This window comes from Myxine glutinosa, chromosome 8 (assembly GCF_964187855.1).
Source record: "Myxine glutinosa chromosome 8, kmMyxGlut1.1, whole genome shotgun sequence".
Lineage (NCBI taxonomy): Eukaryota > Metazoa > Chordata > Myxini > Myxiniformes > Myxinidae > Myxine > Myxine glutinosa.
The window spans coordinates 144,595,042-144,622,069 of NC_136268.1; the positions used below are offsets into that span (position 1 = coordinate 144,595,042).

General features: G+C 51.9%; 1 protein-coding gene across 1 annotated transcript in view; it reads right to left on the reverse strand.

The window, feature by feature from the left end:
- DYNC2H1 (dynein cytoplasmic 2 heavy chain 1) overlaps nucleotides 1-27,028 on the reverse strand; it is a 235,102-nt gene that overhangs the window by 195,254 nt on the left and 12,820 nt on the right. Inside the window, exons 8-10 of the mRNA XM_078784009.1 lie at nucleotides 9,953-10,080; nucleotides 4,098-4,213; nucleotides 1,332-1,459 (exon numbers count right to left, since the gene is read on the reverse strand). Coding sequence (XP_078640135.1) covers nucleotides 1,332-1,459; nucleotides 4,098-4,213; nucleotides 9,953-10,080 — 372 coding nt within the window. The remainder of the gene's footprint in view (nucleotides 1-1,331; nucleotides 1,460-4,097; nucleotides 4,214-9,952; nucleotides 10,081-27,028) is intronic.

The following is a 27,028-nucleotide window of genomic DNA, read 5'->3' on the forward strand; positions in this document are numbered from 1 at the left end:
CGACAAATAAATTGAATGTTGGATCATTTTTCTCAATAAATAATTTTAAAAAGTAGACTTCTATGTTCTATTTGGTAAATCAGTTTCTCTTTATCTCTTATTAGGACGTAGATGAAGATCCGATCACATTTTAAGTCAAATTTACGCAGAAATACAGAAAATTATAAAGGGTCACAAACTTTTTCTCACCACTGTACTTTAACATAAGGAAATGTAGGGTTCTTGGGAGGAGTAATAATAATGAATATAGGACTATAGGTACTATATAATACATCGGACAGTCTTGGATAATGTGACACAGGAGAAGGTTCTGGGGGTGATAATTGATACGGGGTAAGCAGACAGCACAGCACCAGACAGTTATAGGTAAAACTAGTCGGGATTTTTGTTTTGTTGTATTCACAGGGGGATAAATTATAAATCTAAATAAGTATTGTTAACATTGTACAGGAATTTAGTGAGGCCTCATGTAGAATGATGTTCAGCTTTGGTCACCACATCTGAGGAAGGACATAGCTACCGTAGAGAGGGTTCAGCCAGAGTGACTATATTGATTCCGGGATAGCGAGACTAAGCTATAAGGGGTGGCGGAAAGAGACGAATGCATACATTATAATTTAATGAGGCTTTCCATGTGGAATCCTATCATTATACGTTAGAAAGGGTAGAGAAGGAACAAGTGCGGAAGAGTTTTTCAGCAGAATGGACAGTGATTGGACCATGGGCCGTATCCTGAGAGTAAAGACGGTAGTAAGGCAGGGGTCTTTCACTCAGAGAGTAGTTAATGCATGAAATTTCCTGTCTCCCTGGAAAAGTAGTGGCAGCAGAAACAGAAGATAAGTTTAAATTGCAATTAGATAGGTACCTTTAAGCAATGGGGATCGAAGAGGGAGGGGGTACCTGGATAGTAGCAGGAATCAGTGTTTGGATACCTGTGTTGTGATTGCAATGTCTGTGAAGGGGTGTCGTCAAAAGGTGAATGTGCTGTTGGTGTTTGTCCATTCCTCACCGAACAACCCTCCCTCCCCCAAAATAAAATTATTTTATTATTCTAAATGTATATCCAACACCCTAAGGATGTCTGTGTTCTCATCCCTACTCCTAATTCCAACAACAATACCCCACCCCTCCTCCCAACTGAAGTCCAGTCCATAAACTGATCGATCACATGAATATTGTGTTGATGTAGTCGGGAATGATGAGCCAAATGGCCTCCTCCCACAGCAAAGTTCCTTGTGCATCCTTGTGAGTATCCCACAACAATATATTTAGGCCAAACTTCATGTCTAGAGCATGATAGCAGTATTTGCCGTGGGAAGTAAAGTGACTACCTTTGGGAAACTTTTTGCCAACTCAGCGTGTCGTTCGTGTGCAACTCCCACTTCTTCCACAGATTGTGGCCGTCTGCTCAGCTTTTCCGTCGCTTCCATGATGAAGCCTTCAACTTCAGTGACGTGAGCTGCAGAACATGGACGGCTCATCAACATGAGCGTCAGCAACATCATAAACATTCATAATCTATCCCCAAATTGAAAACACACACACACACACACACACACACACACACACACACACACACACACACACACACACACACACACACACACACACACACACACACACACACACACACACACACACACACACACACACACACACACACACACACACACCAGGCCTGTCCAGCCAGATCGTGAAAGACTTGAACCAAAAAAGTTCCCGAGCCAACCTCACAAGGTGAAAATTATTGGGGCTATTAAAGTAGGAGTGGTAGTAGTAGTCATAGCATGGTAGTAGTGTCGGGGTTCCTCTTAAACTCAAGAAGAGGCACGTTTGAAGCAGCAAGAGTGGTTTAATAAAGCGAACAACACAATTGTGGAGCGCGTCCGGAATCGCAGAGCTTTGTCACACGAGGCAGTGCAAGTCCGAGCCACACCGAAAATACTCTGAAACAAGCTCCCTTATATAATCGAACAAAGCCTAAAAAATTCTCCGCCGAAGTAATGACCTCAGACAAGAGAGGGCCGAGTATGAAGGCACAGATGTGTGTGAAAGTAAGATATTTCTCAAGCTATTATTCCAAACAAGCTGGGCTTACAGGCCCAGGGATGCGTTCTCATAATAGAGTTCAATGGTGTTACACTTGGCAGTAAAACATATTGAGCCAGGCACATACAAATCAAAGGGTACATATTAAATCATACTCTGCTCGAGGTTAAACAAGAATTAAATGGCAACTATTCCCATAACTTTTCCCTTTGGCGAATGTTGAAAAACGTCTCCAAGGTTTTTTTTTTTTGTTTGTTTTTTGTATACTGAATCGAGGCTCGTGAAAGAGCTAACATTTATTTCACAAACAAATCAACCAGACAAACAAAACACACAAAAAGAGGGAGCGGAAGACAAGATGGGGAGAGAAGGGGAAGCACACAACCACAACATTTGAGAGCAGAGAGAAGTGTGGGAGGGAGAGGGCTTGGGGGCAGGAGACGTGGGAGGGGGAGGGCGGGGGGGGAGAGGTATAAAACACAAGGGGACCGAAATTAGCGGGGGTAGAAAAGATCACGGTTTTGGATGGGGGAGGATAAGAGATGGTGGTGAACAGCTGTTTTAAAGACCTGGAGGGTGCAGTGGGATTGAAGAGAGTGAGGGAGTTTGTTCCAGAGGCGGGAGAAAAGAGGGATGAAGGAGTGAAGGTGAGCAGAAAGTCTTGATTTTGGCAGTTTAACCATAAGAGGGTTGCAGGCAGATCTTGTGCGACCTGTAGGAATATTTGGGGGGCAGAGCCCAGAGAGGGCTGGGGGGGCAAGGCCAGAGAGGAGTCGGTAGAAGATGGAAAGACCACCAACCTGCCTGCGGTGAGTGAGTGAAAGGCCCTTGGAGTTAGCTTCATCGCGGGAGATTCCAATGATTCTGAACGCTTTGGTTTCAACAGCGTGCAGACGGGCTAGGTGTGAGGCAGGAGCACCAGACCAGAGGGGAGAGCAGTATTCCATAGAGCTGCGGATGAAAGCCTTGTATGTGGTGAGGAGCTCAGGTGTGCCAAGGAAGGACTTCGCACGACGGAGGATGCCCAGTCAGCGACTGGCTTTGGAGGCCAGATTTGAAATGTGGTTTTCCCAGGAAAGATCATGGCAAATAGTGAGACCCAAAAGGTTGAGTGACAGAACTTCTTGGAGAGGATTGTTCAGAAAGTGGATGGGAGGGTTTTCCAGTCGGTCTTTTCGGAGAGACATCGTAAGAGTGTGAGATTTATCAGGATTGAAAGACATGTTCCATTTGTTTGCCCAGTCTGTGATTTTGTCCAGGTCTGCAGAGAGTGAGGAGGCTGCAGACTGCCGATCTGAGGGATGAGGAATGGAGCAACAGAGAGTAGAGTCGTCAGCAAAGAGATAGAGAGGATTTTCAAGAGAGTCAGAGAGATCATTGATGAAGACCAGAAAAAGCACAGGGCCCAGAACACTACCTTGGGGAACTCCAGCCTGAACAGGAAGAGGAGATGAGAGAAACCCATTCAGGGCCACACGTTAACTACGACCAGAGAGGAAGTCCGCCAGCCATGCGTGAAGATTTCCATGGATACCAAAGGAGGAGAGTTTGGTGAGCAGAGCAGGGTGCCAGACCGTATCGAAGGCACGTGAAATGTCAAGGGAGACGGCTCCAATTTCCTGTTTGGCGTTGTGGACCTCCATCCATTGTTGAGAAAGCAGAATGTTTTGGCTGGATCTGACCGAGCCGTGAAACAACATGTTTTGCAATTGAATCTAGTTTTTTTGAAGCAAGCAAAAGAAAGACAATTATATATATATTTCTCAGGTGCCCTGGGTCACGTGGTGCCCCCACCCCCTGCCCGACAGTAGTAGTAGTAGTAGTAGTAGTAGTAGTAGTAGTAGTAGTAGTAGTAGTAGTAGTAGTTAAGGTCATTACACAATGGTCAGAAGCAAAAGGGCCACTTTCTGTGCTTATATAGATTGCATACTGATTATATAATCTCTAAACGAGAAGCGAGTCATTCCCTAACAATATATCAGGTTGTAACTGTATGCAAAACCACGTATTTGAGGCATTTGATGGTGTGCATTCATCGTCGGTGGCACCTTGTACAGCACGGTGCAGCGATTCAAGGAGCGTCTCAAAGAGTCGTTGCAGATGATCGTCAATAACTGCCTTGACTGGGCTGCAGTTCACCGACACACAATCGACGTGCAGCTGGCTGCGTGTGGAGATTGGGGGGCGGCAACAGGGCATGAAGGACATGATTGGGGTACGCAGCCACACAGGTTTAAAAAAAAAAAAACGAGCATTGTACCAACGCATATTGTACTTACAATAAGTCAAATAACATAAGTAATAGTTTGAGACCTTCATTGGAACAGCAGGCCATAAAAAAAGCTGAATAACTCGATGGCAAAGAAATGCAGTACAAGGAAACTACGGTATCGGATGCTGTGGCCAATCCTGGCCCTGTACCAAATAGTCAGGTTCACTATGTTAACAAATATAATTTCGTTCAAAATTTTGGGATTAGCAAACCTGTACATTTTTGGAATCATCAGAGCATGTAGAATCCGAAAATCAATGTTGGCATTTGCACAGACACCTGCATGGCCGCCATTTTGGATTTTCAAAATGGCCACCATAAAATACATATTTTGCGCTATCTCGGCTTCTAGTCAACCTAGAAACTTAATTAAATATGCTAATCCTATGTTTTCTTGGTCAAGGAATCCAATAAAGGCCTCAAAATAGTGGTCATTTTCGGCAAAATTAATTCGCAAATGCCAACATTAATTTTTGGATTCCTCATGCTCTGAATATTCCAAAAATGTATAGTTTTGCTAATCTCCAAAAATTTTGAACGAAAAACATAGTGAACCTGACTAAAATCCAAACTTCAGCACACACATCTAATGCCGGGGTCTGTTCAGTTAGCAGGTTTTTTTTGTAGACCGTTCGCAAATGGCTGAAGCACTCAAGCAAGCACTCCATTCAAAACTATTGATGAGGGACAACTGTCTCGGCAAGTGCTACTAGTAGTCTAGTACGTCAGGTATTGCTAATTTATACAGCTTAACCACACCAGGAAATGAGTACACCGTACACAATGGGCTATTCTGTTTGAATTCATTGTGGTGTAGCGGCTACCGCTGGGTTTACACAATCGCCTTGCACCTACCAAGGACGCGGAGCGATCACCATGCCGGGCTCGTCCAGGACGCCTGGGCAGGCCCGCGCTCAACTTGCCAGGCCGCGGCCAGGACGCCGGCCACGCCCCCTCTCGCCTTTCCCGGGCAAACGCTCCGGGATAATGTGTGTATATATATTGCTGCCCGATAAACGGGCTTTTCAGAGTACCCGAGTTGTTTTGTGACAATAAAGAAACTCGGACGAATTCCAGCTTTTTGTCGCGTCCATTCTTCCGACTACGTGGGAGCACAGCTCCTTCATTGGTGACCTACCGACATGGACACGGCAGTTGCCCTTAAACTGCCTACCTTCTGGGAGGCTCACGCGGCGGTTTGGTTCGCCCAGGCGGACTCCCTGTTCGCCCTGCGATGCATCACGGCCGACGACACCCGCTTCCACCATGTGGTAGCAGTGCTCGGTTCAGCCACCGCGGCCCGCGCCCTGAGCCTCCTCGAGAGCCCGCCAGCCGCTGACAAATACGGCGCGATTAAAAAGCTCCTCCTCGACGCTTTCGCCCTCCCATCAGCGGAACGCGCACGGCGCCTGCTCGACCTGCCCGAGCTCGGCGACACGCGCCCGTCCGAGCGAATGGACTACATGCTTTCGCTGCTCGGCGAGCACTCTCCGGTATTCCTGTTCCGGGAGCTGTTCCTCCGTCAGCTGCCTAGCCCGGTACGCCTCGCCCTGGCGAGCACGACGATCACAGATCCCCGCGCCCTCACCAGGGAAGCCGACAAGATCTCCACGGCAGGCCAACGCATTGCAGCAGCGACCTAGAGCCCACCGCCATCCGACGCAACGCCCATGGCGCCCGAGCACCCGGCACGGTCGACGACCGAACAGCAATTGGCGGCCGCAATGCCGAGCCGACCACCTCCAGCACGACGACCGGGGCCTCCACCTGACCAAGCGTGGTGTTACTATCATGCCAGGTTCGGACAGAAGGCCCGGACATGCCGACCCCCGTGCACCTTCGGCAGGCCGGGAAACGGCCGGGCCGGCGTTCATTACCAGCCATGAGCGCCGGCCACACGGGCAACTTACTTTTCATCATGGACAAAGCGTCCGGACGGCGCTTCCTGTGCGACACCGGCGCCCAACTGAGCGTCATACCCGCCTCCGATCAGGACAGGCAGTCCGCGGTTTGCGGCCCCTCCTTGGTTGTGGCCAACGGATCGGCCATCCGCACCTTCGGCCCGCGCAACGTCACCCTCTGCTTCGGTGGCCAACGCTTTACTTGGACGTTTGTAACCGCAAACGTGCCCATGGCTCTGCTAGGCGCCGACTTCCTCTGCGCACACGGACTGCTGGTGGATGTCCAACGGCGTCGCCTCATCAACGCCGAGACCTTCAGCTCCCTGGTATGCACATTGAGCAGCTCCGCTCCGACCGAGCTGGCATGCGCCCTCCCGGCGGCGAACGAGTTTGCTCGCCTGCTCACGGAGTTCCCGGCCCTCACGCGGCCGACGTTTTTGGCCGTCGCAGTACGACATGGGATCGAGCACCACATACCAACCATGGGCCCGCCGGTCTACGCCAGAGCCCGCCGCCTCGACCCAGCCAAGCTCGCCGTGGCCAAAGCCGAGTTCGACGCTTTGGAACACCTCGGCATCGTGCGGCGCTCCGATAGCGCGTGGGCTTCGCCACTACACATCGTCCCAAAACCAGGGGGCGGCTGGCGCCCATGTGGCGACTACCGCCGCCTTAACGACGCTACCACCCCCGACAGGTATCCGATCCCGCACATCCAAGACTTCTCCGCCCGTCTGGTAGGACGGGTCATTTTTTCAAAAATCGATCTCATACGGGGATATCAACAGGTACCTGTCAGGGCGGCCGACGTCCCTAAAACGGCCGTCATCACGCCGTTCGGCTTATTCGAATTCCTACGGATGCCGTTTGGCCTCAAGAACGCGGCTCAGGCGTTCCAGCGCTTGATGGACGGCGTGCTGCGTGACCTGCCGTTCCTCTTCGTTTACCTGGACGACATCCTCGTCGCTAGCACGTCCCGGGCCGAGCACCTCCTCCACCTCCGAACACTGTTCGGGCGCCTCAGCGAGCACGGCCTCATCGTCAACCCGGCCAAATGCCACTTCGGCACGACGGCCGTTGATTTTTTGGGCCACCACATCACCAAGAACGGGGCCATGCCGCTGCCAACCAAGGTCGAGGCCATCACCACGTTTCCGCGTCCCCGCTCCATAAAGGCCCTGCAGGAATTCCTGGGAATGGTGAATTTCTATCACCGCTTCGTGCCCCGCGCAGCTCAACTCTTGCGGCCCCTCTACAAAGCCCTCCGGGGCAGGCCGGCCAAGCACGACATTGTCTGGTCCACAGCAATGGACGCGGCCTTCCAAAGCTCAAAGCGGGCCCTCGCCGACGCAACACTGCTCGCTCACCCGGTGCTCAACGCTCCCATCGCCCTCACCACGGATGCCTCCGACTACGCGGTGGGCGCCGTACATGAGCAATGGGTGAACGGGGTTTGGCAGCCACTCGCTTTTTTCAGCCGGCAGCTCCGGCCGAACGAGCTCAAATATAGCACGTTTGACCGTGAGCTCCTCGGTCTACACCTGGCCATTCGCCATTTCCCTCACCTCCTGGAGGGCCGACCCTTCACGGCGTTCGTCGACCACAAGCCGTTGGTTTACGCAATGGCCAAGGTCACGGAGCCGTGGTCGGCCCGCCAACAGCGCCACCTCTCCGCCGTGTCGGAGTTTACCATGGACATCCGGCACGTCACCGGCAAAAACAATGCCGTGGCCGACTGTCTTTCTCGGGCCGGCGCGAACGCGGTCCACCTCGGCGTGGACTTCGTGCTTATGGCGGCGGACCAAACCACCGACACCATGGTGCAAGCCCTCCGGGCGGCGGACACGGGCCTCCGCCTGGCCGACATCCCCTTTGCGGACACTGTCCTGCTCTGCGACGTCTCCCAAGGCCAGCCTCGCCCCATCGTGCCCGTTACCTGGCAACGCCGCATCTTCGCCTCCCTCCACGGCCTTTCCCACCCAGGCCGGAAAGCTTCCCAGAAGCTGGTGTCGGCGCGATTAGTCTGGCACGGCCTTCGACGGGACATCCGCGATTGGACCAGCACCTGCACAGCCTGCCAACAGGCCAAGGTCCACCGACACACCCAGGCCCCGCTGGCACCTTTCACCATGCCCGAACGACGTTTCGACCACGTCAACATGGATCTGGTGGGCCCCCTCCCCCCATCACGGGGGTTCACACACCTGCTCACCATGGTGGACAGGACCACCAGGTGGCCGGAGGCCGTTCCCCTCGTCTCCACCACCACCGCCGACGTGGCGCAGGCTTTCATCGCCACCTGGGTCGCCCGCTTCGGCGCACCGGCGGACATCTCGTCGGACCGCGGACCGCAGTTCACCTACGAGCTGTGGGGCGCGGTCGCCCGCAACCTGGGGGTCAAGCTCCACCGTACTACAGCCTACCACCCCCAAGCCAACGGGTTGTGCGAGCGATTCCACCGCTCCATGAAGGCCGCGCTCATGGCCGGCCTTCAAGACGGCGGTTGGGCCGACCGGCTGCCGTGGGTCCTTTTGGGCCTCCGCACGGCCCCCAAGGAGGACCTCCGGGCATCCACCGCCGAGCTTGTCTACGGCCAGGCGCTACGCGTCCCGGGCGAATTCGTGCCCGACGCTACCAGTCCCTAGTCCGCAGCTCACCAGCGCTCGGACCTCCAGGAGGCTGCCCGACGGTTTGCCCCCGTGCCAACATCCCACCACGGTGACCCCCAGTCCTACGTCCCCCCAGCGCTTCGCACAGCGGAGTACGTTTTTGTGCGTCATGACGCACATCGGGTGCCACTCCGGCCGCCGTACAACGGGCCCTTCCACGTCCTGCGACGGGATGACAAGTCGTTCGTCATCGACATCGGCGGCAGGTCGGACCGGATTGCGGTGGACCGCCTCAAGCCGGCGCACGTGGACATCGACCAACCGCCACGGTTGGCCCTTCCGCCGCGGCGAGGCCGCCCCCCATCCACGGTGCCCCCCACTCGACCGCCCACCACCACACCGGACCCCCCCCCCCCCCACGATCCGCCAGGGGTCGCTTCGGCCGGGTCATCAGGACCCCCCTCAAATTGACCCTGCCGGTGCAAGTCGATTCTGGGGGGACGTGTGTAGCGGCTACCGCTGGGTTTACACAATCGCCTTGCACCTACCAAGGACGCGGAGCGATCACCATGCCGGGCTCGTCCAGGACGCCCGGGCAGGCCCGCGCTCAACTTGCCAGGCCTCGGCCGGGACACCCGGCCACGCCCGCTCTCGACTTGCCAGGCCGCGGCCAGGACGCCCGGCCACGCCCCCTCTCGCCTTTCCCGGGCAAACGCTCCGGGATAATGTGTGTATATATATTGCTGCCCGATAAACGGGCTTTTCAGAGTACCCGAGTTGTTTTGTGACAATAAAGAAACTCGGATGAATTCCAGCTTTTTGTCGCGTCCATTCTTCCGACTACGTGGGAGCACAGCTCCTTCAGTGGAACCTTTAAGGTCCACAAAGTACATGCAGGTGAGACAGTCAGATTTACATCTTCATCCAAAGGATGGCAAGCTCCGAGAAACAGCAGCCACCGCCGGCAATGAAATCCAACATTATCGCAGATCAAACCCAGACTAGACAGATGATGTTCAAGACGTAATAAACAGAGCTATCCTGCCATCCCCAATCTCCCCTGATATTGACACACTTTCCTTTGATGAACATTCAACTAACCTGTGCAAGCGACTTGTACAAACCTGGGAAGCTTTTCAGCACCTTTGCCACGAGCCTTAAGGGTGCGGAAGTTGAGTTCCCAGTCAGCAGTGGTGTGTAGATGCTGCGTAATTAACTGCTCCATGTCAACCTGACCCCAGACCACCCATTCCTGAATTAAAGACAAAAGCAGAGGAGAATTGCTGAATTACACACGAAAATGCAAAAGACAAAAAAGGAAAACGAGGAAAAAAATTCTTTAACTCGATACAAAATTATCCCTCATTTGCTTTTCTGGAATTTCGACAAAGCATCTCTGGACACAAAAAACTAACGAGCTTTGATTTGTATATTTGTTCCACATCATGGCTCTCATTTGTTTCGGGCATGGTACTTAAAAAACAAGAGAATCCATATGTCTCTCCGAAAAGACCGACTGGACAACCCTCCCATCCACTTTCCGAATAATCCTCTCCAAGAAGTTCTGTCACTCAAGCTTTTGGGTCTCACTATCTGCCATGATCTTTCCTGGGAAAACCACATTTCAAATCTGGCCTCCAAAGCCAGTCGCCGACTGGGCATCCTCCATCGTGCGAAGTCCTTCCTTGGCACACCTGAGCTCCTCACCACATACAAGGCTTTCATCCGCAGCTCAATGGAGTACTGCTCTCCCCTCTGGGCTGGTGCTCCTGCCTCACACCTAGCCCATCTTCACGCTGTTGAAACCAAAGCTTTCAGAATCATTTTTAATCTCACACGATGAAGCTAACTCCAAGGGCCTCTCACTCACTCACCGCAGGCAGGTTGGTGGTCTTTCCGTCTTCTACCGACTCCTCTCTGGCCTTGCCCCCCCCCCCCCAGCTCTCTCTGGGCTCTGTCCCCCAAATATTCCTTCAGGTCGCACAAGATCTGCCTGCAACCCTCTTATGGTTAAACTGCCAAAATCAAGACTCTCTGCTCACCTTCACTCCTTCATTCCTCTTTTCTCCCGCCTCTGGAACAAACTCCCTCACTCTCTTCAATCCCACTCCACCCTCCAGGTCTTTAAAACAGCTGTTCACCACCATCTCTTATCTTCCCCCATCGAAAACCTTGATCTTTTCTACCCCCGCTAATTTCACCCCAATTCCACTTTTTTGAAATACCAACTTCTGTCTTGGAAGTCCTTGGTGTCCTTGTATTTTATACTTCTCCCTCCCCCCCCCCTCCCCCCTTCCCATGCCTCCTCCCCCCAAGCCCTCTCCCTCCCACACATCTCCCTGCTCTCAAATGTTGTGTTTGTGTGCTTCCCCTTCTCTCCCCATCTTGTCTTCCGCTCCCTCTTTTTATATATTTTGTTTGTCTGGTTGATTTGTTTGTGAAGTAAATGTTAGCTCTTTCACGAGCCTCGATTCAGTATACAAAAAAAACATTTTACCATGTGCAGTGTTGAGAAACAAGGACATGGGCGGGGTCTGCGAGCAGCAAATTTGATTTGTCATGATGACGTAAAATTCCATAACGTCGTCGTGTTCACGGGCCGGTTAACACCGATCCTGAACGGATTAGACTGAAACAGGCTTCATCTCCGAGGCGTTCTGAGTTATGGCGATTATTATGCTGGCGCACGCAGGCTGAGGAGAATCAGAAGGACCTTGTACCTTTTAAAACCAAACGGGTTTATTCCTGAAATACAACCAGAGAAAATGAATTTAATAACAACTATAAACAAGGAGGTAAAATAAAACCTATAAAAACCAAGGCGCTTCTCTCTTCAGTCACAAGCACAGATGGGGTGAGGGAGACAACTGGTGGCAGCGAGGGATGGGAGGATGGGCACGGAGCAGGCAATGAGATGGGAAGGACGATGGGCAAGGTGATGAGACAGCAGGACGGCAAAGAGGTGACGAGGAGATGAGCAGGACGATCAACTAGCAAGGGAATATGAGAACAGCACCAGGGCCAAGGCAAGCAGGCAGGATGACCTCCTTAATTCTCCTCAGAACACCACAGTTCTCCTCACCAAATATGTGAGCTCCTCAGTGCGCTGTTAATTCTCGTTGGATCCGTTACCACCCCTCCTGGCTCCTCCCCTTTCTCTTCAGAACTCTCACAATCACTGACCGCCATTATCAGCTCCTCCCCCATCTCCCCAGAACTCGCGCAATCCTTTCAGAACTCTTCCCGCTAAATTCTCCTCAGTTCTCACCAATCCTCCTCAGTTCTCACCGATCCTCCTCAGTTCTCACCGATCCTCCTCAGTTCTCACCGATCCTCCTCAGTTCTCACCGATCCTCCTGAGTTCTCTCACAACAAGCAAGCTCTCCTCAATTCTCATGCGGTTTCCTCACACGACTGTTCCCGATTCTCTTAGCACTTAACCAAGAGCTACTGGCTCCTCCCACGTCTCCCTTGACAACCCACCACCCCTTCAGGCATTGGCCTCCACCCATTTCTAGCCTAGGGAACGATCATAGCTTTGCCCCTCACTCTCCGTGCCTGGCAAAATCCCATAGCTTTCTGCTTCGTTCTCCTGGGCTGGTGCGAACTCTGTTCTACAGAGATGTCACCTGGCATGCCCGGTGGATGTTTACAAGAGGTTTTACACATGTGTAATCAACTTTAATCCGTCTCTATCTTATCACAAGCATGACGCTCGTATCGTTCCATTCAAACACAATCCTTCAGCTAACAGGTCCCTACATCCTTACATCGAGATTTGCATCCGACTTGCACACCGTCCATGCTATTCTGTACAGTTCTATCTCTTCCAAGGTAATCTCTAACCCACCTTCCCCCCCATAAACATAACAATATTTTGTACAAGTACTACTAAACAGGAAGTTTTTTTCAAAGTGCCAAGAAGGCGATTTGTGTTCTACAGTATTCAACTATATAATTCAACTGAAATAAAAGAAATGCTTCAAAGGTTGTAGAAACTTTTTTTTTGGAAGTTTACCGCCATTGATGCACCGTCTTTTACACCACCTTATTTAGCACAGTAAATCAGTTATCCATACTGGTTACTCCCGCCAGGGAGTAATGCATTCGATCGTGTCCGTCCGTGTGTGTGTTCGTGAACAAGATATCTGGAAAAGTTCTGAACGGATTTGGATGAAAGTTGGTGGGATGATTGCCCTTGGGATAAGGAAGAATTGATTAGTTTTTGGTGAAGCTCAGGATATTATTCCGGATCCAGGAATTTTTTGAAGGACTGTTTACCATTGGAAGACAGGACTCATTTTTTTTTCAACATTATCTTCTATATATTCTATATTTAACATTGTGATATGAAAATAGTTTTCATATTTGTTATAAATGTAGTTTAAACTCGTGGTTATGCGTTAGAGCGGTGTATTTTGTTAGCAGCGTCGTCTTCAAGGTTCTTTTTTTTTTTCTACTAAAGACATATTCTGTCATTTTAAAACCACCAAAGTGTGTATTAGGTTTCCCCGTTTCATAAAATGTATCGTTTGATACGTATAATGCTTTAAAACTGTTTTTTTTTGTTTTGTTTTTTTAACCTCAGAAGAGATATCAACATTTACCTCAGTGAATGTCAATCGCGGTGTCAGTATTTGATGAACTTATAAAGACTTAGGTGTTATAAGTGTGACAATCATGTGCACGGGATTCTTCCCAGAAGAATGAGTGGTCGCATTAGCTTGTACGAATTAAAATGAGCGAGTTTTGTTTTGACGTTTGGGCCAGTTTTACATGTTGTATCCCTAAGGAATGAAACGAACGTTTTTCCTGGCTTACAATTTTATTTGAAGTCACGCATGCCTCAAAATACACTCACTTATATAGAACGAGCTGATGTACCCGGCTTCGCCCGGGTTGAATAAGAATAATACAAATATATGATGAAAAGAACATGTATATTTTAGAGCAATATCACAGTACATTTCCTACATGACGTTTTGTCAATTGTCAATTTCTCAAAACCTCTTGGTATACAACATTTCTGGTTTTCTTACTTGGTGCCAAGATATAAAGATTGCTTGGTTTTCCAACCCTCGAGCAGCCCACGTACAGCTGGCCATGGGAAGTACCCGGCATTGCCGGGCGGGGGAAGGGAGGGGAGGAGGAAGGGGAGGGGAGGAGAGGGTGGGGAGGGGAGGGGGTAGGGGGGAACGGCTAGCTTGGCAAGCGATAGCAGGCTTTTTACTTTTATTTTTACCTCAATGAGGGCTATATATTGTTACGGACACGACTTATTAGGATGTTATGATGGGCCGAGCGGAATGGCCGCCGTGTTTGCACAGTTTACCCGATTCCACTCGAACGTTGACTAAGTCGCGCTATGCTAAATCAATGAAGGAAAGGACACAACGGCTGGGTTAAATGACACAACACAAGGGGTACAGTTCTCAAGACCTCCGGAGGAGGATATAATATTGGTTATGCAGAACGGTTAGATTACAAGGCAAGAGGTAAAGCACAGCAAGATGGGCACTTAGACACAGTCTTATCTTATTCCCGACAGACCACAGACAAACTGGACAAGACTGACTCACACAGGGATTGATGGCAAGGAAGGGCAGGCAGTCGATAGCTCAAGGTGCACCTTGGCTCAGGGGCAGAATCGACCCGGGCCGGTCCAGAGATGCAGGTAGGTATCGTCGCGCTGGAGGTGGCGTCCGTTTCTCTTCAAGCTGAGGCGCATCTGACGTCACCTCCGTCTTCCTGCGCATGTCCAGCGGGGAGTGACACGCCCTCGGCTCGTTAGCTCCGCCCCAGATGGAATCGGTCCGCCGCTTCCTATTGGGTGCGGGGGGTTACCGGGCTCCGCCCTTGACGAGGAGCTGACAGTGAGCCCCTGCGTGGTAACCCCGTCGGAGCACATGGTCAATGGCGGCTAACCAAGCCGGAGTGAGGACGCGCACTCCCCGCGCCGCCGCCAGGCCGCTGTTGTTGTTGTTGTTGGTGTTGTTGTTCCATGAGGAAGAGATGCGGGGAGGTATTGGGAGGTCCTAAACTTACTAATGGTGCCATACAATCACATTCTGGTGCAACGAAGAGTCAGAATTAATGGGAACGAGTCCTTAACTGACATAGACTAAGAATAACTAGCAAGATGTCCGAAAGTTGTCTACGTGAGATGCGGTGGACCTGGGCACGACATTTAATGGGGGAAAAAGGGGAAGGTCGGGGCTACAGAGTGTTGTTTACAGACAATGGGACTAGGGAATGGGGGATTGGGGATAGTTGGGGAGTATTGGGGAAATAGGGGAATATTTACAAGCGGATATGGATGGAGGCCAAATCCCATATCCGCAACATTGCACCCTTCTCTACCTCGGGGCGTCCCGACCCGATAAATTTTTACCTACGTTAGTGTGGCACTCAGATGTAGTTCCCTCTACTATTAACTCAACCCTGAGTGCGACAGTTTTACAGATGTTCACAAATGAGTAAATATGTCCCCCTGCGACGTTGCACCCTTCTCCTCACAGAAACACACCCACAGGATAACCGAATCGCGGAAAGAATCCTCAAACTAAACATACAGCCGGTAGGGAGCATCATTTATACAAGACTACACTGATATTTACACTACGATCCAGGACCTGTTTTTGGAGGAACACATGCAGATGTTATGCATAGAGAGAGCACGCATGCCAGCATTGATACACCAACCCACGAGTGCCCTGTGGCCTTACGGCCTTTAATAATGTGCAGAGCACCCCATCCAAGCACCAAAAGCACCACCCCATCATGTACAGTCAGCACCATCCGGTGCACCAATAAAGTGTTCAACGTCACCGGTGGTGTCGCAGCCGGCCGATGTTCTGCCGCTGGTCTTGCCTTCCTGAAGTGCTTGGCCTTCTAGCTTCCTTAGAAAAAAGAAAGGCACCAACCGCGTCCATTTCTGTATTGTGGCCGTCAGGGGGCCAACTAAAAGTGGTTCACCTGTATGGCATAGGTGCCACGTTGACCCATAGGTCCATCAACGGGTGGTGCTTGGTCGCAAAAGACTGCGGTCCATGGTGGGCGGCCACAAAGATTGCGGTCCATATGGTGTATCGATCCCGGCAGCAAGCAGCGAAAGTGCAGGCCCACAACTGCAGAGCCAGCACCTCTCTCTCCTCTCTCTCTGCCCCAAAGCCAGATCCTCGGAGGTGGGAGACAAAAGAAGAAGACAAGTGAGTAAGGTGGTAAGGGCGCAAAAGTGCACGCAATACAAGGTGATGCACACTGGGGGCACATGGGAACCAGGTGAGACAGGTACGTTCCTACCGTACGCCCCACCCCCCCCCCCCCCCCACCAGGTAACCTACATTGCCCCTCCCTTACCCCTTACTGTTTCCACAAAACACAACACTACCCATAAACATCTACTTTACACATCAACAAACGTCCCTACTGTCTTCCCCGTTCCTCCCATAAACCAAATTCGTCTTCTCTCCCTCCTAACCAATCAAATTTGCCATTTCCAACTCTCATCAAAATTTGCCATCTCCAACTCAACATCAAAATTTGCCATCACCAATTCATCATCAGTCCCTCCTAAGGAGGGAGAGATGGAATCACCCCAATGTCTCATCCACGTCGTGATGCGTCTCACAAATCCAAACAGCAATTCTCTTTTCCTGCACACAGAACAAAGAAAACACAGGTGTGGAGTCATCATCACCACAGGTAAGTGGCTGCGTATGGTGCGACAGGTTCAGCAATCCTAACTATTTCCTAAATGACTAACAACTTTACATTACCCGGGGTCTTTCTCTGCCAATCCATTGGCCAACTTACACTATGGGTTCTAAAAACCAATTCCCATTGCCCAAACTGTGGTGCCTCTCAATTTGGGGTCTCACTCCCCCGATTCATCTCCCGGTGCCCTCGCACAATTTCTGGGCTGTGACGTGTAGCTCTCCCAGCAGGTCTACCCACCTGCACACCTCCACCACTGTAGTTGCCACCCGAGCTTACCTGCTCCTCACCCTAACCTAACTAACTGGGGAAGGCCCTCTCGCACTCTCACCCCCTCAGTGCCCTCTCTGGCACGGGCTACCCGATCCACACCCAGGATCCTCAGGCACCCACTGACACTAACGGCTCCCAGAGCCCACCTGCGGCCTCACCTGGCCGACATCCTCACAGTGGTGGAGTGCCCAAACCAACTACACACACTAACAGGCTACACGCCCAGCCATTTCCACACACTAATGCACCCATCCACAATACCATTCTGCAACCGCACCACAAATGCCAATATCCAACCACAATTTACCTATACCCTCTACCTAACACTTACACTACCCGCCCCGGGTACTCGTGAAAGGGGTCCACTCTTCCCCCATCCACACCTTCGCACCATGCACACCACTCCGTACCACTTACTCCAACTCTCTCCACACCTGTACTTGCACACCTGTGCTCTCACACCTGGTGCCACCTGCACCCTTCTCTCCCCAAGCGCATTCGCGCTGATCCACAACACTCACTGCTCCACAAACCTGTCCAGTTCTCACACAGCATCATCTCATCTAACTACTCCCCTCTGAAACTTGCGCTTCCCAGTCGTCCCTTTACACTATTGCGCTCCCTCGTCATTATCATCCACACTCATCTACCTGCGTCCCCACTACAGGTATCAGTCACTATCTAAACTTAACGTTACCTAATGTCATCTTCGCTAGATCCCTATCAATATAACCTAACCCACCCCGGGCTAGTTTTCACTGCCATACACCCCATAAGCTATAGCGCATTTGCCCCACCTGGGAAGGGTGGCAGGGATGCCACCCTTACCCACCGGGCCCATCGCTCATCAATCCCCCAGTCCTCTGGCACTAATAAGCCCCCCTTATTCAGAGGTACTGGGTCCCGCCTCGGCATCTAAAGCCGAGGAAATCCACGGGGGCGCCTGCTCGCCGGTGTAAGGCCTTATCCGGTCGGCGTGGACGATCCGAGGGAGGGCTCGTGGCCCCATTTTGATTTTTACTACCACGTCACAGACTTGCGACAGGACGACCCCCGGGCCTTGCCAGGGAGAGGTGAGTTTCGGGCACCTACCCTTCCTCCTCCGGGGATTGAAGAACCAAATCTTCATCCCCGGAGTGTACTGACTCCCCTGGCTCCGGTGGTCGTACCTGCGCTTCATCTTTTCCCCCGCCAGATGGAGTTGGCGGCGGGCGAAGGCATGGACTAGCTCCATGCCTTCCTCTAGGTGACGTGCGTACCCCTCCCTCGGCGGGTTAACCACTGTGTCTGGCACGGGACCGCATAGCAAGTCGGCGGGAGCCCGTAACTCCCGCCCATACATAAGCAACGCTGGACTGCATGCGGTGGCCCCGTGCTGGCTGGTTCGGTAGGCCATGAGCAAATAAGGGAGATGTTCGTCCCAGTCATCCTGACGGGTGGCGGTGAACAGTGCCAGTTGTTGGATTAAAGTTCGGTTGAATCTTTCCACCATCCCGTCAGATTGAGGTCTTAAAGGCGTTGTTCTGGTTTTCCGAATTGACAGGAGACTGCACACATCTTTTAGCAATTTGCTCTCAAAATTTCGTCCCTGGTCGGTGTGCAACTCCTGTGGAATCCCATGCCGGCACACAAATCCTTCCACGAAGGCCTGCGCTACCACCCCTGCTTCTTGGTTGGGGAGGGCGTAGGCCTCCGGCCACTTGGTGAAGTAGTCCATCACAACGAGGATGTACTTATTACCTAGGCGGGTGCAGGGTAGTGGGCCTAGGATATCCATGGCCACCCACTCTAGGGGGGCCCCCACCTGGTGTAATTGAAGGGGGGCCCTCATCCTCCGTGCTGGTCCCTTTTTGGCAGTACAGGCGTCGCATCTCCGACACCAGTCCTGTATGTCGCGCCCCATATTCACCCAATAAAACCTCCGGCGTACCTGCGATGTCGTCTTTGTCCTGCCCAAATGGCCGCCGGGGCGGGTACCATGCACCTGTTGCAATATATCGGTCTTAAATTTATTTGGGACTACCACCAGCCAGGAAGTTTTATCAGAGGGAACCTCCACCCACTTGCGATACAAGATGTTATCCTTCAATTCCAGGGTTTTCCACTGAGCCCAATATGCCTTGGTCTGCGCCCCGAGGGGGGTGACCTCTTCCCCCTTTGGTCTTTGCCCCAATTTGACCAAATTGAACACTGGCCCCAGGACAGGATCCTCCTGCTGGGCCGTGCTCCATGCCAAAGTTCCGAATTCCTCATCTGCGGTTAGTGGCAAAATTGGCCCTCTCACCCGGGTTGCCCAGACAACGAGGGTCGGGTCCGAATCGCCCAATTGTTCCCTCTCCTCGTGTCTCGCACAAAATTTGCAGTTTTCCCCCAGACAAGGACGCCGAGAGAGTGCGTCCGCATTACCATGGGCCTTCCCGGCCCTATGGGCCACATCAAAATCGTACTGCTGCAACTTTTCCAACCACCTTGCAATTTGGCCCTCTGGTTCCTTGAACCGAAGGAGCCATTGCAAGGAGGAATGGTCAGTTCTAACCAAAAATTTCCGCCCGTACAAGTACGGGTGGAAATGGTTCATGGCAGCCAGCATAGCCAATAACTCTTTGCGAGTGACGCAATAATTTCGCTCGGGCCTACTTAAGGCCCGACTATAGTAACCAATCACTCTCTCCACGCCCTCCTGTGTCTGAGACAAAACTGCGCCCAATCCTTCCTGGCTCGCATCCGTGTCCAGGGTAAATGCCCCGTTGCTAGTGGGGTAAGCTAGAAGGGGTGCGGATGTTAGACACCCCTTCAATTTTTGGAAGGCCTCGTGGCACTCCCGTGTCCAATTAAATCGCGTCCCCTTCTCCGTAAGCCGGTGGAGGGGACGGGCCAACTCCGCAAATTTCGCCACAAAGCGCCGGTAGTAGGAGCAGAGTCCCAAAAATCCCCGCACCTCTTTGATGGTACGTGGTGCGGGCCACTCCTCTACCGCTTTAATTTTGTCTGGGTCCGTTTTTACCCCCTCGCAACCGATGACGTGGCCTAAATAGGCCACCTCCTTGGCAAACAAGGTGCACTTGCTCGGGTTCAGCTTCAACCCTGCCTGTCTGAGGCACCCGAACACCTGGTCCAAATTAGCTACTGCCTGGGGGAACGTTTTGGCATGTACTAGGACGTCATCCAGGTACACCAGGCATGATTGCCATGGCATGCCGCCTAGTACATGTTCCATCAATCTTTCAAAGGTGGCGGGGGCGTTACACAAACCAAACGGCATCACAGTAAACTGATACAGTCCCTTACCTGTGGAGAATGCCGTTTTCTCCTTCCCTGCCCTATCCATCTCCACCTGCCAATACCCACTCTTGAGGTCCAAAGTTGAGAACCAATTTGAGCCCGCAACGGCATCGAGGGTGTCATCAATCCTTGGCAGGGGATATGAGTCCTTGAGTGTCACGTTGTTTAGCTGGCGATAGTCCACGCAGAACCGCGTGGTCCCATCCTTCTTTTTGACCAGCACAACAGGTGACATCCAAGGACTTCCCGAGGGCTCGATCACGCCTGCGTCGAGCATTTTTTCAACCTGCTCGTCAGCTTCCGCCCTCTTGCTCCAAGGGAGCCGTCGGGCGGCCTGACGAATAGGCCGGGCCTCACCGGTGTGGATCTGATGTTTCACCAGGCCCGTACGTCCAATATCCTCGGTGGACAGGGAGAAGAGGTCCAAATGGGACCCAACCAGTTTGTGTAAGGCCTCCCTCTGGGTACCTCCCAACTCTACGCTACTACGATTTACCATCTCGCAAATGGGATCGGGCCAATTCCTACTTCTTATTGAAGGCTCCCCCCGGGGCCGGCTCGGCTGGACGTTCTCGCCCCTCACTGTCGCGACTTCCTCAACTGGGGTGCAGCCAGCTACCCTCGTGCCCCTTACTATAGTGCATGGTTCTGTACTTATATTTATTACTCGGACGGCCACTACCGGTCCGTCCGTTTTTACAAGAGTGCGGCCCACGATTAAACCCGGTATGGACTGCGCTGCCACCGGTTCGACCAGGCCACAGGACTCCTGCCATGTTGGGCGAGCTGCCCACCGGGCCGGCACTATCGCCTCGGCCCTTGGGGGAATGGTCACGGCCTCGGAAGCCTCCAGCTCCGCTCTCTCGGCCGTGCTCACTCCCCCTAACAGCAGCTCTTCTACTCCCACCTGCAGGATCCCCCGGCACAAGTCGATTTTACAACCGCTGGCAGTCAACAAATCCAACCCTATTAAACATGGGTCGCACACCTCCGCCACCCAAACATCTATCTCCCTCCTTACCGACCCTAACTTGAGGGTCACAGAACCACGCCCTATGATCGGGGCCGTTACCCCGGTAGCAAGTTGCAAACTATAATTTTGCAGGCGCTGGATCTTATCCCAGCCACCTGCGCTCGAATCAAGGACCACAGGGCTGATGATCGTGGCGCTAGCTCCTGTGTCCACTACGGCGTCTACTCCCACGCCGGCAATTTTGCATCTGATTGTCAGGCTACCGGTTCCAATTTGGCCACAATAAATGACCTGTCGCGTCAATGAGGGCTCTCCTCCATCCTCTTCTGCCGAACACCGCCCTACGTGCCCGACACCTTCTAGTTTCCCGGGGTCTGGCGGGGGGGTGTCTGGGGTCGGCTAACCCGCTCCCCCCTGGGCGGAGTTGAGGACCTCAACCGCCGGGGATCATCCCGGCGCGTGGCTCGACAGTGCCGCGCCAGGTGACCCAGACGGTTGCAAGTATAGCACCTCACCTGATAAGGTGCTTGTCTCCGGAATTCCAAATTTCCCCCCCTGTAGGTCCGAATTGGATTACCCGCTCGTGGTCCACCGCGGGCCACCTCCGGGGCCGCCTGCCATGGTCCAGGTCCCGCCAGGCGCTGGTCCACCAGCCTCCGGACCATGCCCGCCAGGTCAGGACTCACGTCGGGGGCGGGCCCCCTAAGGGGTCCGCCCTCCATCGGAGGTCCCACCTGGCGGACCGCCATTGCGTGACGCTCGCTCCCCCGGGCCAGGGGCCTTGCTGCTTCCCAACGGGCCGCAGCGTCACCCGCCTGGCTCAGAGTCTGCGGGCGCCACATGGCGAGCTGTTGCCGGAGCTCAATATCCGGGAGGGCCTGGATAAAATGGTCCAGTGCCAGGCTTTCCCGGGAATCCGCTGCCATGCTAGCATGTGCGATCCCCACTGCGCGGCGAATGTCGTGGGCAAGTTCCCCGATGGCTTCCTGGGGCTTGCGTTTTCGCAGCGCGAGCTGAGCTTTAACAAGCTCGCTCTGCTGTTCAATGCCGAATCGATTAATTAGGGCGTCGCGGAGGGCTGGCAGGGTGAGAGCACCCGCTGGTAATGCCGTCAGCGCCTCCGCCGCCGCGCCGCGCAATGCGGCCACCAGGTGTACTCCACCTTCGTCCTCACCCCAACCTTTGCCCTTACACACACAGTCAAACTGCGCCAGGTACGCACGTAGATCACTCTTGCCGTCATACGGCGCGAGTGGGACCTTGTGGGACCACCTCGTATGCGAGTCGTTGCCCGCCTGCCGGACCCCGTGCGTCGCCCCTTGCGGGGTCAGCGCGGGGCCGAACCGGCCGGGCCCCCACAGTACATTACCCCCAAGGGGCTCTCGTTCCTCCCCTGTCCCTCTAACAACTACCCCTGTTGGTGTCGATGCATGGGTCACACTTCCGCAACCCGCTACCCATTCCATACCACCACAACCTTGCTCACCCACACCTCGCACCTCTCGTTCCATACCCTCCGCACCAGCCATACACCTCACTCTTGGCCTCTCACGAACATCCGGGTCTATCTCGACCCCCAAGCTTATTAAATCACCTGGCGCATCATACGCACGACCATATTGGTCACCACTTACACCGGGTCCTCTTTCTCTTCGCTTCTCCTCCATCACCTGCGAATCCCTCATCCGGTTAATGAGCACATCATCACGATCCGAACACAGACTTTGGACCAATTCTTTTACTTCCTCCTTTATCTCTTTCTTATCCTCTCTCCGTCGCTTCTTAATTTCGCTCACCCCTTCTTCCACTTCTTCTAATTTCTGCTTCACCTCCTTCATCTCCTCGTGCGCCCCTTTAAGTTCTTCCTCTAACTCCACTTTATTTTTTTTTATGTGCTCCCGCACCTCCCGCTCTTTAACCTCCATCACCTCTACCACCTTGTCCATTTTCCTCGTCAGGTCCTCATGTACCGTCTGACACTCTTTTTTAATTACCCCTACGTCCTTTTTCATCTCCTTCTGTGTCGATTTTCAACCCTCTATTACCGCTGTGTTCTTCTTTACCTGGTCCCCCAACTCCTTTTGTCCCACTGTCAGTTGTTCTACTCCCAGCATCAACTCCTCTATACCACCTTGCAATTTTACAGTCCCCTTTCGCACCTCCTTCTCCATGCGCCCCTTACAGTGCCTCACCTCCTCGCGCACTCCTCCGACCTCCTCACTCACCCCTCTTCTGATCTCTTCTCCCATCACTTGCATCTCCTGCCCAGATGCCACCCTCATCTGCTCCATTTCCTCCCTGTGAGCATCCAGTTTAGTTTCTACCCCCATTCTGACCCCCTCTATCTGCTGCCCCATTTGTTTAACTTCCCTTTCCGCTTGGTCCCTCATGTCCCTCAATTTGCCTTCCATACTATTTTCTAACCCCTCTAACCCCTTTTTTACCCCCTCTAACTGATTCTCCTGGGCAGCCATTCTATTTTCCACCCCCGTTAACCCATTCTTTACCTCTTTTATTCCGTTGTCTAACCCCTCAAAATTATTGTCTAATTTCTCACCGGTACCCCTCGCTTCGTCCCTCATTACCCCCATTTGGCCCTCCAATCGCTCACCCAATCGCTCACTATCAGCCCTCATTTGCTCACTATCAGCCCTCATTTGCTCACTCTGAGCATCCATCCGATTCCCCATTTGTCCCATAAGGGCCCCCATCATTCTGTTTTCCATTTCTTCATTATTCTTGTCCATAAGGGCCTTCATTTGCATAAAAAAAAGGTTCAAATCTACCAGCGGCGCTACTACGGTCGCGGGCGCGGTCGCTGTGGCCATGTGCGAGGCGCCATTTTGCGCGCCCGTAACCTCGTGCGCGACGACGCTATTTTGCGAACCTGCCACCCTCACTGCTTCGCTCTCCTCATGTCCCTCAATTTGGTCCTGGATCGACCCTGCCTCACTCTCCTCTACCGGAACCCAGCCGTCTTGATCCGCCGTAGCGCGACTTTCAAAATTCGGGTTTTTATTTTTTTTGTAAAACACAATCAAATTTCGCCTTTAATAATTTCGAGCGCGTGAAACGCGCTTCGGGTCCGATCCCACTTCCCGACACCAATTGTTACGGACACGACTTATTAGGATGTTATGATGGGCCGAGCGGAATGGCCGCCGTGTTCGCACAGTTTACCCGATTCCACTCGAACGTTGACTAAGTCGCGCTATGCTAAATCAATGAAGGAAAGGACACAACGGCTGGGTTAAATGACACGACACAAGGGGTACAGTTCTCAAGACCTCCGGAGGAGGATATAATATTGGTTATGCAGAACGGTTAGATTACACGGCAAGAGGTAAAGCACAGCAAGATGGGCACTTAGACACAGTCTTATCTTATTCCCGACAGACCACAGACAAACGGGACAAGACTGACTCACACAGGGATTGATGGCAAGGAAGGGCAGGCAGTCGATAGCTCAAGGTGCACCTTGGCTCAGGGGCAGAATCGACCCGGTCCGGTCCAGAGATGCGGGTAGGTATCGTCGCGCTGGAGGTGGCGTCCGTTTCTCTTCAAGCTGAGGCGCATCTGACGTCACCTCCGTCTTCCTGCGCATGTCCAGCGGGGAGTGACACGCCCTCGGCTCGTTAGCTCCGCCCCAGATGGAATCGGTCCGCCGCTTCTTATTGGGTGCGGGGGGTTACCGGGCTCCGCCCTTGATGAGGAGCTGACAGTGAGCCCCTGCGTGGTAACCCCGTCGGAGCACATGGTCAATGGCGGCTAACCAAGCCGGAGTGAGGACGCGCACTCCCCGCGCCGCCGCCGCGCCGCTGTTGTTGTTGTTGTTCCATGAGGAAGAGATGCGGGGAGGTATTGGGAGGTCCTAAACTTACTAATGGTGCCATACAATCACATTCTGGTGCAACGAAGAGTCAGAATTAATGGGAACGAGTCCTTAACTGACATAGACTAAGAATAACTAGCAAGATGTCCGAAAGTTGTCTACGTGAGATGCGGTGGACCTGGGCACGACATTTAATGGGGGAAAAAGGGGAAGGTCGGGGCTACAGAGTGTTGTTTACAGACAATGGGACTAGGGAATGGGGGATTGGGGATAGTTGGGGAGTATTGGGGAAATAGGGGAATATTTACAAGCGGATATGGATGGAGGCCAAATCCCATATCCGCAACAATATATAGTCTGTGCTTGGAGCCTTCAAGTTCAACATAAAGTTTTTTTATGAAAAATAATGCAGATGTATAACAATCCACCAATGCAAGTTCAGAAATGAATGCAGATCCTTTACTTTGCGATACAAACGCAATTCCCGCCATTTCCACTCACGATCGTGGCCTCCACTCTCCACAGTGACCGCGCCTCTTCTTCCTCCTACAACTTCGTCTCACTTCTTTCACCCAAAATGCACGAAATTCTGCCGCATGAAATTATGTAGAGGCCTCGTCGGGGGGATATAAGGTAGATAAGGAAGGCGTTGTAACAGAAGAATCAAAATAAAAGTGGAAGAACATAAGGAAATGGGAGCTATTCTGGACCCACAGCCAAACCCGACAAACCATTGCAATACACCCCGAACGTCTAGCGCCGCCACAAACTACACCATGGAATTGCAGCTGGCGCGGTTTTTTTAAACCATTGATATTAAAATAAAACGTAGCCTAAAACCACCGGGATTTTATGCTGATTCCGAATCTGTGTCCAAAACTTTTCTCCGAAGTGTAGTTCTTGAGTTATAAGCGGACATCCGGACATCCAGACAGACAGACACACACACACACAGACACTCCTCCTTTATATATATATATATATATATATATATATATAGAGAGATTGAACGCTCAATCCGAAAATGTAAGTGAAATTGCCTTGTTTTTTTTAACATTATCTTCTATATATTCAAAATATATATCTGTGCAGTGTCTGTCTTGTGTTGTCTTGTCTTGTGTTGTCACTGAACTACTCCCTCAAACTTTTGTGAAATCGTACCATTCCAATTTGACCCACGGCGGGAGCATGCGCTCTACTGAGTGGCGTTCTAGTTTAGCACAGTAAATCCGTTCTTCGTACTGGTTACTCCCGCCAGGGAGTAATGCATTCGATCGCGTCCGTCCGTGTGTGTGTTCGTGTGTTTGTGAACAAGATATCTGGAAAAGTTCTGAACGGATTTGGATGGAAGTTGGTGGGATGATTGCCCTTGGGATAAGGAAGAATTGATTAGTTTTTGGTGAAACTCAGGATATTAGTCCGGATTCAGGAATTTTTTGAAGGATTTTTTACCATTGGAAGATAGGGCTCCAACTTGACCCATGGCGGGAGTATGCGCTTTACTGAGTGGTGTTCTACTTGTTTGTGTTATTTATGGCATCTTTAAAAACTAAGTTTCCTGTTTGGAATGATTTTCAATTTTGTTTGACTGCCAGACAGGAAACAGAGTAAAAAAAAAAAAAAAAATCTCACTTCTGTGTATGTGCGATAGAGACGAATTCAGAGCCAAAGTTCTGATAAATAGCAGGTTAGTTTTCCGATTCGGGTTGAAAATATAACATTTAATTCAAATAAGTTGTTCCTTGATCATAAACTGACGTTTGTAGACAGACAGACAAAGTGAACCAGTGTTTAACCCTTATTTTCACTTTGTGCGCATGGGGTAATAAGGTCTGTTCCTATGAGGGGTATTCAAAAGATTCCCTGAATGAGACACAGCTAACTTGATTGTATTTTTCAATATACGAGTAGAGTCTCGTAACTTTCATGTACTTGCTCCATTTCTCCTTCAAACTGTATCTGCCAGTAAAACAAGTTTTCGGATTGCTTCTTCGGCCGCAACTTGGTTTCTTCATCTTGTTAATCCCTCATTGCAGGTGAATCAGCAGCCATGCAGATGGCATTTCAAATCAGAGAATAGTCATTGGAGCAGGCTGTAGGGAGGGGGAGGGAGAGTTGATGTGT